Raw genomic sequence first — 12521 nt, 5'->3', positions numbered from 1 at the left:
TCTCCCGGGACTGGAGTTTGAGGTGAGGAACAAGGTTCTATAATAAAGATTCATATAACTGGCCGGGCACAGTGGCTCACACCTCTAATCCCAGCACTTTGGGAGGCCGAGGCGGGTGGATTGCTTGAGGCCAGGAGTTTGAGATCAGCCTGGCCAATATGGCGAAACCCCATCTCTAGTAAAAATACAAAAATTAACTGGGCATGCTGGTGGGCGCCTGTAATCCCAGCTACTTGGGACGCTGAGGCAGGACAATCGCTTGAACCCAGGAGGCAGAGGTTGCAGTGAGCCGAGATTGCACCACTGCACTACAGTCTGGGTGACAGAGTGAGACTCTGTCTCAAAAAATAAGACAAAACAAAAATATTTCTGTAACTCATGCTTTAATGGCAGTTATTCTGAGTAACATAAAAAAGCAGCCCAGGTCGGGCACGGTGGCTCACGCCTATAATCCCAGCACTTTGGGAGGCCAAGGTGGGCGGATCACCTGAGGTCAGGAGTTCGAGACCAGCCTGGCCAACATGGTGAAACCCTGTCTCTACTAAAAATACAAAATTAGCCAGGCATGGTGGCGCACACCTGTAATCCCAGCTACTCAGGAAGCTGAGACAGGAGAATCACTTGAACCCAGCGGGCAGAGGTTGCAGTGAGCTGAGACTGCGCCATTGCACTCCAGCCTGGGCAACAAGAGCAAAACTCTGTCAAGAAAAAAAAAAAAAAAAGCCCAGAGGTTAGAGAGGAGGGATCTGATCTCATGAGGAGATCAAAGAAGGCCTCCCGGCGGGTGTGTGGGGAATAGGAAGATCAATGCCTGCTCGTCAGGTGGCCTTCCTCTTAGGCTCAGGAAATGTGGACTCTCAAGACAGGATAGGGCACAGCCAGCTCTGGCATGCACAGGGGAACACGAGCCTGGGACGCAGCACTCTGGCAGGACGGCATCAAGAGCTGCCCTCTCGGCCATCCAGGAGCTGTCCCCTCTGTCCCCTCCTCCCCTAGGGGACAGCTCAGGTGTCAGGGAATGAGACTTACATGGGACGGGACCTGCCCTGACTCAGATGCTCCATACCCCACAGAAGCCAATAGCTCTTGGGGCAGCAGTCCAGGGACTTAGCTTCCAGAGTCCCCCGAAGGGACAAGAGCTACTGCACAGAGAGAAGTCTAAAGCTGTGGCCTCCAACCAGGTATTCACAGTCAATGGACAGAACTTCCAGCCCAGATGCAGTTTGGATTTTTTTTTATTTTTTATTTGTTTTTTGAGACGGGGTCTCGCTCTATTACCCAGGCTGCGCTGTCGTGGCACGATCTCAGTTCACTGCAACATCCACCTCCCGGGTTCAAGCGATTCTCCTGTCTCCACTTCCCGAGTAGCTGGAATTACAGGCATGCGCCACCACGCCTGGCTAATTTTTGTATTTTTAGTAGAGATGGGGTTTCGCCATGTTGGCCAGGCTGGTCTTGAACTCCTGACCTCAAGTGATCTGCCTGCCTCAGCCTCCCAAATTGCTGGGATTACAGGTGTGCACCACTGTGCCCAGCCTAGGGGTCATTTTTACCACAAGCAGTATTGTCTGGGAACACAGCTCACAGGCCACCTTATCAGAAGGTTAATCCTTTATCCTCAAGGGGGAATGAGTGGAAGTTAAAATTAGGCTCAAAAATTAAAATTAGATTGGGGGAGTGGAAATGGTGTCTAGGCAGTGAGAACAACTGCAAAGGCCCCAGGGTGGATGGGTGCCTGGAGTGTTTGAGGAACTGAAAGGAGACCTGTGTGGCTGGAGGAGAGTGAGCATGGGAGGAGACGGGTGTGTGTGTGACAGGATGAGGTCAGAGACGTCCTAGGGGCCGATCACACAAGACCTTACAGGAATAACTAAGGAGCTGAGACAGATCACTTGAGGCTAGGAGTTCGAGACCAGCCTGACCAACATGGCAAAACCTTGTCTCTACCAAAAATACAAAAATAAGCCGGGCATGGTGACACCTGTCTGTAGTCCCAGTTACTGAGGAGGCTGAGGCAGGAGAATCGCTTGAACACAGGAGGCGGAAGTTGCAGTGAGCCGAGATCGCACCACTGCACTCCAGCCTGGGCAACAGGGTGCGACTCTGTCTCAAAAAAATAAATACATATAATAAAGAGAAATAACTAAGGAAGTGAGAATGTATCGTGAGTGACTCTAATAAGCAAGGACTGAATGCGTTCTCAGCTGCTGCTAACATTACTGCCTGCTCAGTGACACTGCTTTTCCTGGCCGGGAAGGCCTGCCCTTGCCCCCCAGGGCTCACCTTTCTGTACACCAGGCCAGTGATGGCCGACCGCAGCCTCATCTGCAGCACCTTGAGCCTGTACATGTTCTGCTGCTCAAACAGCATTTGCAGGCAGGCCGAGAGGAACATCAGCACAGCGAGGAGGTAGCCCTTCCAGGCTGGAGGCTTGGGATCACCAATCAACTCCAGGAAAAGGCTTGCAGGGGAAGGAGGGAGAAGGTACAGCTGGTGAGAGGAGGTGCCCAAGGGGGTTGCCTTTGCCCAAACCAGTCCAGGTGTGGAGGATCAGTCGGTGTGGTTGACTTTTTTGCAATAATGGTCTCCGTTATTTCCCCCACTGTCCATACTCCTTTTCAATCTGACTGCAGCTCCTCAAGATCAAGAGGTGGAGTTTTTGTCCCCACTTGTTATGGGCTAAATTGTGTCCTCACAAAGTTTATATGTTGAAGCCCCGACCCCTGTACCTCTGAATGTGACTGTATTTGGAAACAGGGCCTTTAAAGAGGCAATGAAGTTAAAATGAGGTCATTAGGCTGGGCCCTAATCCAGTCTGACTGGGGTTCTTTTAAGAAGAGGAAATGTAGACACACAAGGAGACGCCAGGGGGCGCACACAGAGGAAAGACCACATGGAGACACAGGGAGGAGGTGGCCAACTGCAAGCTAAGGACAGAGGCCTCAGATGGAACCACCTTGCAGATACCTAATCTCCAACTTCCAGCTTCCAGAATCATGAGAAAATACATTTCTCTTGTTCAAGCCACTCAGTCTGTGATGCTTTGTTATGGCAGCTGAGCAGACACCTGAATCTGGGCTGGCTACAAAACTGGCTTTGGCCAACAGAGTAGAGTGGTGGTAAAGCCATGCTGGCCCTGAGCCTAGGCCTCAAGAGAAAATGTGGCTTTTGGCCTGTTTCTTAGAACCCTCCCAAGCAGCCACATGAACAAGTGAGCTAGCCTTTTGGAGAATGGGAACCCACATGGAGCAGAGACAGCCATCCCAGCCTCAGATACACAACTGCAGGCACTGAGAAAACCCAGCCAAGAAAAGAAGAACCACCCAGCTGAGCCCAGCCCACATTACTGACCCACATTACCATGAACTAAATAAATGAATGCTTGTAATTTTAAGCCATTCACATTTGGGGTATTTTACAGCAAAAGCTAATTGATGCAGTCAGGTAAGAGCTTGCTTATTTGCCCTTCTGAGGGTCAGTCACTTTCTCATTAATCATTTCCCTTCCTCGGCATCCTTCTCACCCATCCTCCAGTGTCCCAAGCACCAGATGTACAGGCAGAGGCAGGAGAGCTGAAGCCCCCTGGCCCTGGAAGGATGCCACTAAGAGACCACCCACCTTAGCAGGGCACTTGAAGTCTGGGACTCACCTGAGTAGCTTGGGGACAGTGAACCTGAAGATATCACTGATGATGAGGCTAAGAGTCCCCAGGAGGAAGGTAGAATGGAACACCTGCCAGATGGCCTTCAGCAGTGGGCCCCACTGGCTCCCTTCTTGCCGTAGGAAGGGCTGGGTCTCTGGAGCCTCCATGCCACTGCCGCCTTTCCTTTTAAATGCTGTTGCCTTGGTGTGCCTGAGGGGAGGGGAGAGATTAGCTCTGGGTCCCATTTTATACTCAGCCGCCAGCAGCAGGGCCAGGCATTAAAGGGTTGTTTTCCCAACAATGGAGATGGGTGGGTGTGGATCTAGCCTGGCTCCCTCACCTGTTCCTCATTACCCTGAGTACCCACTTAAGAGACAATCACAGGAGTTGGGGAGCAGGGCAGGAGGGCACTCTGAGGCCTCTTAGATGGTCATGGGAAAGCACACGTGTTGAGCACCTACTATGTGCCAGGCACTCCCGTCATCCTAAGACCCCCGAGAAGCCAGGTGTGGTTCCCATTTCACAGATGAGAAAACTGGGGCTCAGAGAAGCGAACTTGCCCAAGGGCATACAGCTGAGAAGTAAAAGAACTGGAATTTGATTCCAGCTGTCTGCCTCCAGAGCCCATGCACTTTTCTTTCTTTTTTTTTTTTTTTTTTTTTTGAGACGAAGTCTCACTCTGTTGCCCAGGCTAGAGTGCAGTGGTATGATCTCGGCTCACTGCAAACTCCACCTCCCAGTTCAAGTCATTCTCCCACCTCAGCCTCTCGAGTAGCTGGGATTACAGGAAAGTGCCACCATACCCAGCTAATTTTTGTATTTTCAGTAGAGAAGGGGTTATGCCATGTTGGCCAGGCTGGTTTTGAACTCCCGACCTCAGGAGATCCACCCGCCTCGGCCTCCCAAAGTGCTGGGATTACAGATGTGAGCCATCGCACCTGGCGTCTCATGTACTTTTCAACCTATCATGTTGTCAACCTGGAGGAAGAACAGCAGCCCGTCCCCAACACACACAACCAGCCAGCCCTTAGGTGGTTTTGAACTGGTGGAGAATCATGGCTGATGTGCATGGGGCCTAGTGCTCTGGCTCTGGATAAAAGTGCAGACAGAAGCTCAGGCTGCCTCAAACTAATAAGATCCCCAGCCTTTGGCCATAACCAGGGGCCACAGAGAAGACCTAAGGTGAGGGAAGGAGAGGAGGAGATAGGGGGAGGCCCGAGGGCCCCTCTGAGGCAGGTCAGAAGCCCTGGGCCATAAAGGAGAGGCTGGGGCGATGCAGCTGCTGACAGTCCGGTTGCTGTGTGGTCCTGGGCGGGCACACTGCTCCTCTCTCTGTATGTGAGAGGATGGGTGTGGTCCCCCGCTGAGTCCCCTGTGGCTCTGACAACCTATAAGGTTATCAGTAATTTTTTTTTTTTTTTTTGAGACAGAGTTTCACTCTTGTCGCCCAGTTTCACTCTTGTCGCCCAGCAATCTCGGCTCACCGCAACCCCTTCCTCCTGGGTTCAAGCAATTCTGCTGCCTCAGTCTCCCGAGTAGCTGGGATTACAGGCACACGCCACGATGCCTGGCTCATTTTTGTATTTTTAGTAGAGACAGGGTTTCACAATGTTAGCCAGGCTGGTCTTAAACTCCTGACCTCAGGTGATCCACCTGCCTCGGCCTCCCAAAGTGCTGGGATTACAGGTGTGAGCCACCATGCCTGGCCACTTCTCAGTAATTTCAATCCCCATTACAGGTCTGTGACCCGGGGCCACGTGCTGGGATCAGCTCTTTACACGAAGGAGCTCACTGACTCCCCTGGGTCCCCTTGCCAGGTGGGCATTATTAGGCTCTCCATTTTACAGAAGGGGAAGCTGAGGCTCTGAGAGGTGGTGACAGCCACCCGAGGTCACACAGCAAGGACAGAGCAGGGATTTGAGCCTAGATATTGACTTACGGTTCGTAGAGGGTTTCTTGTGCACCAAGGACCCCCAACCTCACCATAATAAAATAATAATAAAAAAAAGAAGCATAAGAAAAAAACTCTGGTGAGCTCAGGTGGCCAGACCCTTCAAGGCCGAGGTCTTTGTCCCACATTATTGGTCTGATCTGGTGTTTGGTTTGGCATCTATGGAGGGTTGTGGTTCAGCTCTGCTACTGAGTGGGTGTGGCCTGCTGCTCACAAATATTTTGGCATTTGGGTTTCAAAGCCAAGAAGATGCCCCTTCCATACAGAGAGCATCCCTGGCCACCCCTTCCGGTCTGATCCTGCCATTTAATCCATTGCCTTCACAGCCATGCCCATGGCTCCAACCCTCTCTTTGTCTCGTTAGAACCCCAGGTGGGTAGACTTTGCCTGTGTTTTCCACCAAGATGCCCCTAGTATAGAGTCCAGCTCCTGCACACAGTAGGAGCTCAATAAACACTTGTCAAACGAATGGGAAAAACAGATTGAGTGATGTGTGCAAAGGGCCTAACAAGAGTGCCCCCCGCACATACTGTTATAAAAATTTATGGAAGGAAGGAAGGAGCTTGGCTGGGTGGACAGAACTTGGCTTTGGAGCCAAGAGACTGTGGTTCCAATGCCTGCTCTGTCTCCTCTCCTCTGAGCCTTAGTGTTTCCATCTGCAAAATGGGGTCGGGGAAGAGTTGATTGGAAGTTTTCTTTCTGGCTGAGGTTTTGCTCAGTTCTATTTGAGCTGTTTGCGTCAGAGAGTCAGTGTGTTCAGGCTGCAGGCTCCATAGCAAGCGTTTTCCTCTCCTGCAGGTCTCACCTCCCATCAAGGAAGATGTCCAGATTGCTGTCTGATGTCTGGTCTCTGGACTGAAGGCCATTTAGTGCAGATCTCACAAATGATGGTGGGGCAAGGCAGGGGGTGTGCGTGAGTGGCATGGGCAAGGTGTGAGTTGGGGGATACAAAAGGGAGTGGTGGAGGCCGGGCATGGTGGCTCACACCTGTAATCCCAGCACTTTGGGAGGCCGAGGTGGGCGAATCACCTGAGGTCAGGAGTTCAGGGCCAGTCTGATAGCCTGAGTAACATGGAGAAACCCCACCTCTAATAAAAAATACAAAAATTAGTGAAGCTGACTTGACCAGCAGGTGGCTGTTTTGTGGCCTCTCAGGAGGACGCCCTCTCCCTTCCCCCAGTGGTTGCAAAGTACTTCAGAAAGAAAACCAAAGTTCTCTGTGGGTACAGTCGGTTGGTTCAGAAGCTGATGGAGCCTGGTCTTTATATAACCCCATCTTTCCCCTTTCTTTCTGTCAACTGTTTATGGGAGGATTCTCAAACTGTTCTGGAGAATATTTCTACCCTTTAGTTCTAGTGTTGGGTGACCTGTAATTTTCATGTTGGCTGGGGATGCCAGGAGTTGGCAGAGGCTCCTTCCAGAGCCCCTGTGGACTGAATTCTGCCACTTCTGTAAAATCATTTAAAAGTAGAGGGTGAGTCAGGTGCAGTAGCTCACACCTGTAATCCCAGCACATTGAGAGGCCAAGGCAGGCAGATCCCGAGGTCAGGAGGTCAAGATCACCCTGGCCAATATGGTGAGACCCTCTCTCTACTAAAAAAATTAAAAAATGAGCCAGATGTGGTGGCGCACGCCTGTGGTCCCAGCTACTCGGAAGGCTGAGGCAGGAGAATCGCTTGAACCCAGGAGGTGGAGGTTGCAGTGAGCCGAGATCACGCCACTGCACTCTAGCCTGGGTGACAGAGTGAGACTCTGTCTCAAAAAACCAACCAACCAACCAACCAACCCAGTGAAGGGGGTCCAGCAAGCCATGCCTGGGGTGAGAGAGACTGATGTTTTGGTTCTCTCACACTACTTACTCTGTTTGGAAAAACACATGCCCTTCCTTTGTGGGAACAGCCCCTACCCTCTCCTGTGGCTCTGAAGGGACCACCAGTCATGGAACCAGCCCCCTGGGCATGGGATTGGCCCCTGACAGGCACATGACTTGAGCCAGGCCAATTAGAGGCCTTCCTTGGGATTTTCTATGTGGACGTTAGGAGAGAGATGCTCTCTCATTCTGCTGGAATTTGCTGAACTTGCATGGGAAGGGATAGGCCTTATGGAGAGACCAACACATAGATAATAGTTGGGATGGGAGATGAAAGGAGAGAATCCTGACATCATGTGAGTCCCCTGATCCAGCAACACCTGAGGCTAGATCCCCTTAGCTGTGTGAGCCTATAGTATCACTCTCTCTCTTCTCTGTCTCTCTTAATGTGTGGGATTCAGCCATCTGCAACAACTACCACAAAATCCCAGAGTATGCAGGGAACTTCCCACAGAGCTGACTTACTTCTTTGTTCTGTCTCCTGAAACACCAAGGTCCAGTGAGGTTAAGCAACGTCCAAGGTCATCACTATTTGAAGGCAGGGCAGCATTTAACCCAATTTTATCTAATCCTATGTAGGCTAATTTATCTAGACCAGAGTTTCTCAAATGAGGCATCCCAGGCTCTAAGGGCTGCAGAGAAGTTTCCAGAGATGCCATTGAGGGCAGGAGTGGACAGAGTGGATAACTCCAAAGATCTTAACACCCTCTGGATGACTGACAGCGCTTGAGCACTTCCCATTTGCAAGACATTTGCAAGTTCTTTTCTGTAAATCATCTTTTTTTTCCATCCCCATAAGCTATGAGCTGGGGCTAATGACATCCCCACTGAACAGATGAGAAAACTGAGGCCCAGGAAAGGAACTGCTCAGGTTATACAGTAAGTGAGCAGCTGCCTGCATGTTATGAGTCACCTCCCAACCCTCCACCCCGGCCTTAAAATACCTCTTCTGTTTCCTGCCTGTCATTCTGCCGTTTCCCCATTTGTAGGAACCTGTTTGTAGGAACCTGTGATGTGTTCTGGGAGGAACCATATCTTGAGCCTGATACTACTTAGTGGGATCAGCTGGAAGGCAAGGTGGGGAGGCAGTAGTGCAGCAAGAGTAGCGTTGGGGGCTGCACTGGGGGTCAAATGATGAGCTTTTCTTTTTTTTCCTTTTTTTTTTTTTTTTTGAGATGGAGTCTCGCCCTGTCGCTCTGGCTGGAGTGCAGTGGTGACATCTCCACTCACTGCAACCTCTGCCTCCTGGGTTCAAATGATTCTCCTGCCTCAGCCTCCTGAGTACCTGGGATTACAGGTGCCCACCACCACGCCCAGCTAATTTTTGTATTTTTAGCAGAGATGGGGTTTCGCTATGTTGGCCAGATTGGTCTTGAACTCCTGACCTTGTGATCCGCCTGCCTCGGCCTCCCAAAATGCTGGGATTACAGGCGTGAGCCACCACACTCGGCCAATGATGAGCTTTTCTCAAGGAGCATCCAGGTGAGTTCTTGGCCTCCACCCACTTACCTCCGGGCTGCACTGCGGTTCCTCATCCACTCCTTTTCAAGCCGGGAAACAAGTTCTTCTGAGGAGTTTTCTCTCCCAAGTGACCAGAGGTCTTTTGGTCTCAGTGGCCTCCTATATCCCCTCCAGACCAGCCTGCAAAAGAGGGGCACCAGGGAAAGCTTTTCCTGCCATTCTCCCCTGCAGGATCCTGGCCAGGTGAGTAGCTGTGTGACCCTGGGTAAGTCACTTTACCTCTCTGTACCTCTGCTGGCCCCTGAGTAAAAAGAAAGCAATTCACTAACCCTACCTAACGTCTGCAGGGCATTTCTCATTTCACAAAGATTGTCTCATTAATCCTTACATGAACCCATAAGATAGATTATTATTGTTTGTTTGAGATGGAGTCTTGCTCTGTCGCCCAGGCTGGAGTGCAGTGGCACAATCTTGGCTCACTGCAACCTCCACCTCCCGGGTTCAAGCAATCTCCTGTCTCAGCCCTCCGAGTAGCTGGGACTACAGCCACATGCCGCCACACCTGGCTAATTTTTGTATTTTTAGTAGAGACGGGTTTTTCACCATATTGGTCAGGCTGCTCTCGAACTCCTGACTTCAGGTGATCCACCTGCCTCGGCCTCCCAAAGGGCTAGGATTACAGCTGTGGGCCACCATGCCTAGGCCCAACAGAAACTTCTTGTTGGGAAGTGCAATGTGCCTAGCTGAAACACGGCACTTCCCAGGGTCCCTTTGTGTCCCATGACTAAGTTCTGGACAATTAGATGTACAGGTGTCCCTCTAATCCAAGGTTGCACTTTCCATGGCTATATGGTTTGGCTGTGTCCCCACCCAAATCTCATCTTGAATTGTAGTTCCGTTAATCCCCATGTGTCATGGGAGGGACCAGGTGGAGATAACCCAATCATGGGGGCAGTTTCCCCCAACCTGTTCTCACGATAGTGAGTTAGTTCTCACAACATCTGATGGTTTTGTAAGGGGGCTCCCTGACTTCGTGGCACCCTCATTCTTCTTCCTACTGCCATGTGAAGAAGGACATGTTTGCTTCTTCTTCTGCCATGGCCTCCTCAGCCATGTGGAACTGTGAGTCACTTAAACCTCTTTCCTTAATAAATTACCCAGTATTGGGTATTTCTTCATAGCAGTATGAGGACAAACTAATACACATGGTTTCAGTTATCCACAGTCATCTGTGGTCCAAAAATAGTAAACGAAAAATTTCAGAAAAAAATAACGTGTAAGTTTTAAATTGTGCACCCTTCTGAGTAGTGTGACGAAATCCCCCCCAGTCCCATCCAGGGTGTGAATCATCCCTTTGTCCAGCAGGTCCATGCTGCAGACCCTCCCTGTCAGTTTAGTCACTTAATAGCCATATCGGTTATCAGACTGACTGCCATGGTACTGCAGTGCTTACGTGTAAGTAACCCGAATTTACTCAATAATGCCCCTGGCTGGGCACAGTGGCTCAATGCCTGTAATCCCAGCACTTTGGGAGGCTGAGGCGGGCGGATCACTTGAGGTCAGGAGTTTCAGACCAGCCTGGCCAACATAGTGAAACCTCGTCTCTACTAAAAATACAAAAACTAGCCGGGCGTGGCGCATGCCTGTAATCCCAGCTACTTAGGAGGCTGAGGCAGGAGAATCGCTTGAACCTGGGAAACAGATGTTGCAGTGAGCCAAGATTCCATCACTGCACTCCAGCCTGGAGGACAGAGCTAGACTCTGTCTCAAAAATAATAATAATTCAAAAAAAGCCCCTAAAGTACAAGAGTAGTGATACTGGCATATTGTTATAGTTGTTCTATTTTATTATTATAAATTATTGTTATTAATCTCTTATTATGCCAAATTTATAAATTTAACTTTATCATAAGTATGTAGGTACAGGAAAAAAAAAAACAGTATATGTAGGATTCAATACTATCTGTGGTTTCGGGCATCCACTGCGGGGGATCTTAGAATGTGTGCCTGCAGATAAGGGGGTAGTGCTGATTCAGCGCCCCTATGCTCCCTTGCCCTACTTCCCTTCTTTGGTCTCACTGACTGAAATACAGATATAATGGCTGGAGCTCCAGCAGCCACCTTGGACCATGAAGCCAACTTAAGAATGAAAACCTTGTACAAATATGGTAAGATTTTTAAAATTTTTTAAATAAAAGCAGGTATCTGGGATATTAAACTCATGAAGCTGCCATATCAGCCCTGAACAGCCTAACTCTAAATTTCTATTATGACAGAGAAAGAGAAACATCTACCTTGTTTAAGCTGCTATTATTCATATTTCCACTATCTACAGGAGGCTTAGGAACTAAAGAATTTTATACTTGAAGAAATTTTAGGCTGGGCACAGTGGCTCAAGCCTCTAATCCCAACACTTTCGGAGGTTGAGGTGGGCGGATCACCTGAGATCAGGAGTTTGAGACCAGCCTGGCCAACACTGGTGAAACCCCATCGCTACTAAAAATACAAAAATTAACCAGGCATGGTGGTGTGTGCATGTAATCCCAGCTACTCGGGAGGCTGAGGCAGGAGAATCACTTGAACTGGGAGGTGGAAGTTGCAGTGAGCCGAGATTGCACCATTGCACTCCAGCCTGGGTGACGGAGTGCGACTCTGTCTCAAAAAAAAAAAAAATTAATAATGAAGTTGTCTTTATAGCGATAGGTTTTGTTTCCATTTTGAATTGACAGGTGGAAAAATAAAACAGGAAAAAAGTGCATTCCACAAAAAAGTGCATTTTGTTATAGTGAGCAAAAAAACAATTTAGGTATTCGAAAGTGACAAAAACAAATCTACATGCTTCAGAAGCACCACACTGGGGACGTGGTGAGATAAAACGAGGCTTTAGGTAACACTGTGTATAATGCGCAGTAGGGCTTGTCCTGAACACTAAGACCTCACCCCTTACCTGGACGAAGAAGTAGATGAGGCCGAGGGGCAGGATGAAGATTGCGGCGATGGGTGTGGCCAGCAGGATAACGATGCAGGCACTGATGACGTTGAACAGGGAGCCCATGAACATCTTGATGACCTCTGGGATCATGGAGTCCACCCTGTCCAGCTCCTTGGAGAAGCGGTTCACCAGGTTCCCACTGGGGGTCCGCTCAAAGAAGCTCATGGGTGATTGCAGGATGCTGTGCAGCAGGTCCACATGCAGAAAGCGGGAAGCCAAGATCCCCCCGATGGATACGGCCATGGAGTAGCCAAACACGGCGATCCCTGCAGACACTCGGAGTTAAACTCCACAATGCAGAGAGGGAGCTGACCAGGCACTGCAGGGAGGCGCGGCCATGTGGACGAGGCAGGCCTGGATTCCCAACTTCTAATAATAATAATGATGATGAGCCAGGCATGGTGGCTCACACCTGTAATCCCAGCACTTTGGAAGGCTGAAGCGGTTGGATCACTTGAGGTCAGGAGATCAAGACCAGCCTGGCCGACACAGTAAAACTCATCTCTACTAAAAATACAAAAATCAGCCAGGCATGGTGGCGGGCGCCTGTAATCCCAGGTACTCGGGAGGCTGAGGCAAGGGAACTGCTTGAATCCAGGAGGTG

The 12521-nt window shown here is 50.0% G+C and overlaps 1 protein-coding gene across 1 annotated transcript in view; it reads right to left on the bottom strand.

Annotated features, from left to right (window-relative positions):
* Positions 1-12160, bottom strand: part of LOC115833905 (multidrug resistance-associated protein 6-like) — a 36605-nt gene extending 24445 nt beyond the window's left edge. Inside the window, exons 1-5 of the mRNA XM_030808727.1 lie at positions 11873-12160; positions 9260-9279; positions 8974-9105; positions 3650-3853; positions 2284-2461 (exon numbers count right to left, since the gene is read on the bottom strand). Of these exons, the coding sequence (XP_030664587.1) occupies positions 2284-2461; positions 3650-3853; positions 8974-9105; positions 9260-9279; positions 11873-12160 (822 nt within the window). The remainder of the gene's footprint in view (positions 1-2283; positions 2462-3649; positions 3854-8973; positions 9106-9259; positions 9280-11872) is intronic.
* Positions 12161-12521: the final 361 nt, after the last annotated feature.

This window comes from Nomascus leucogenys, unplaced genomic scaffold (assembly GCF_006542625.1).
Source record: "Nomascus leucogenys isolate Asia unplaced genomic scaffold, Asia_NLE_v1 000684F_127164_qpd_obj, whole genome shotgun sequence".
Classification (NCBI taxonomy): domain Eukaryota; kingdom Metazoa; phylum Chordata; class Mammalia; order Primates; family Hylobatidae; genus Nomascus; species Nomascus leucogenys.
Note: the sequence above shows the minus strand (reverse complement) of the source record. Positions and strands in the feature narration are given on the sequence as shown.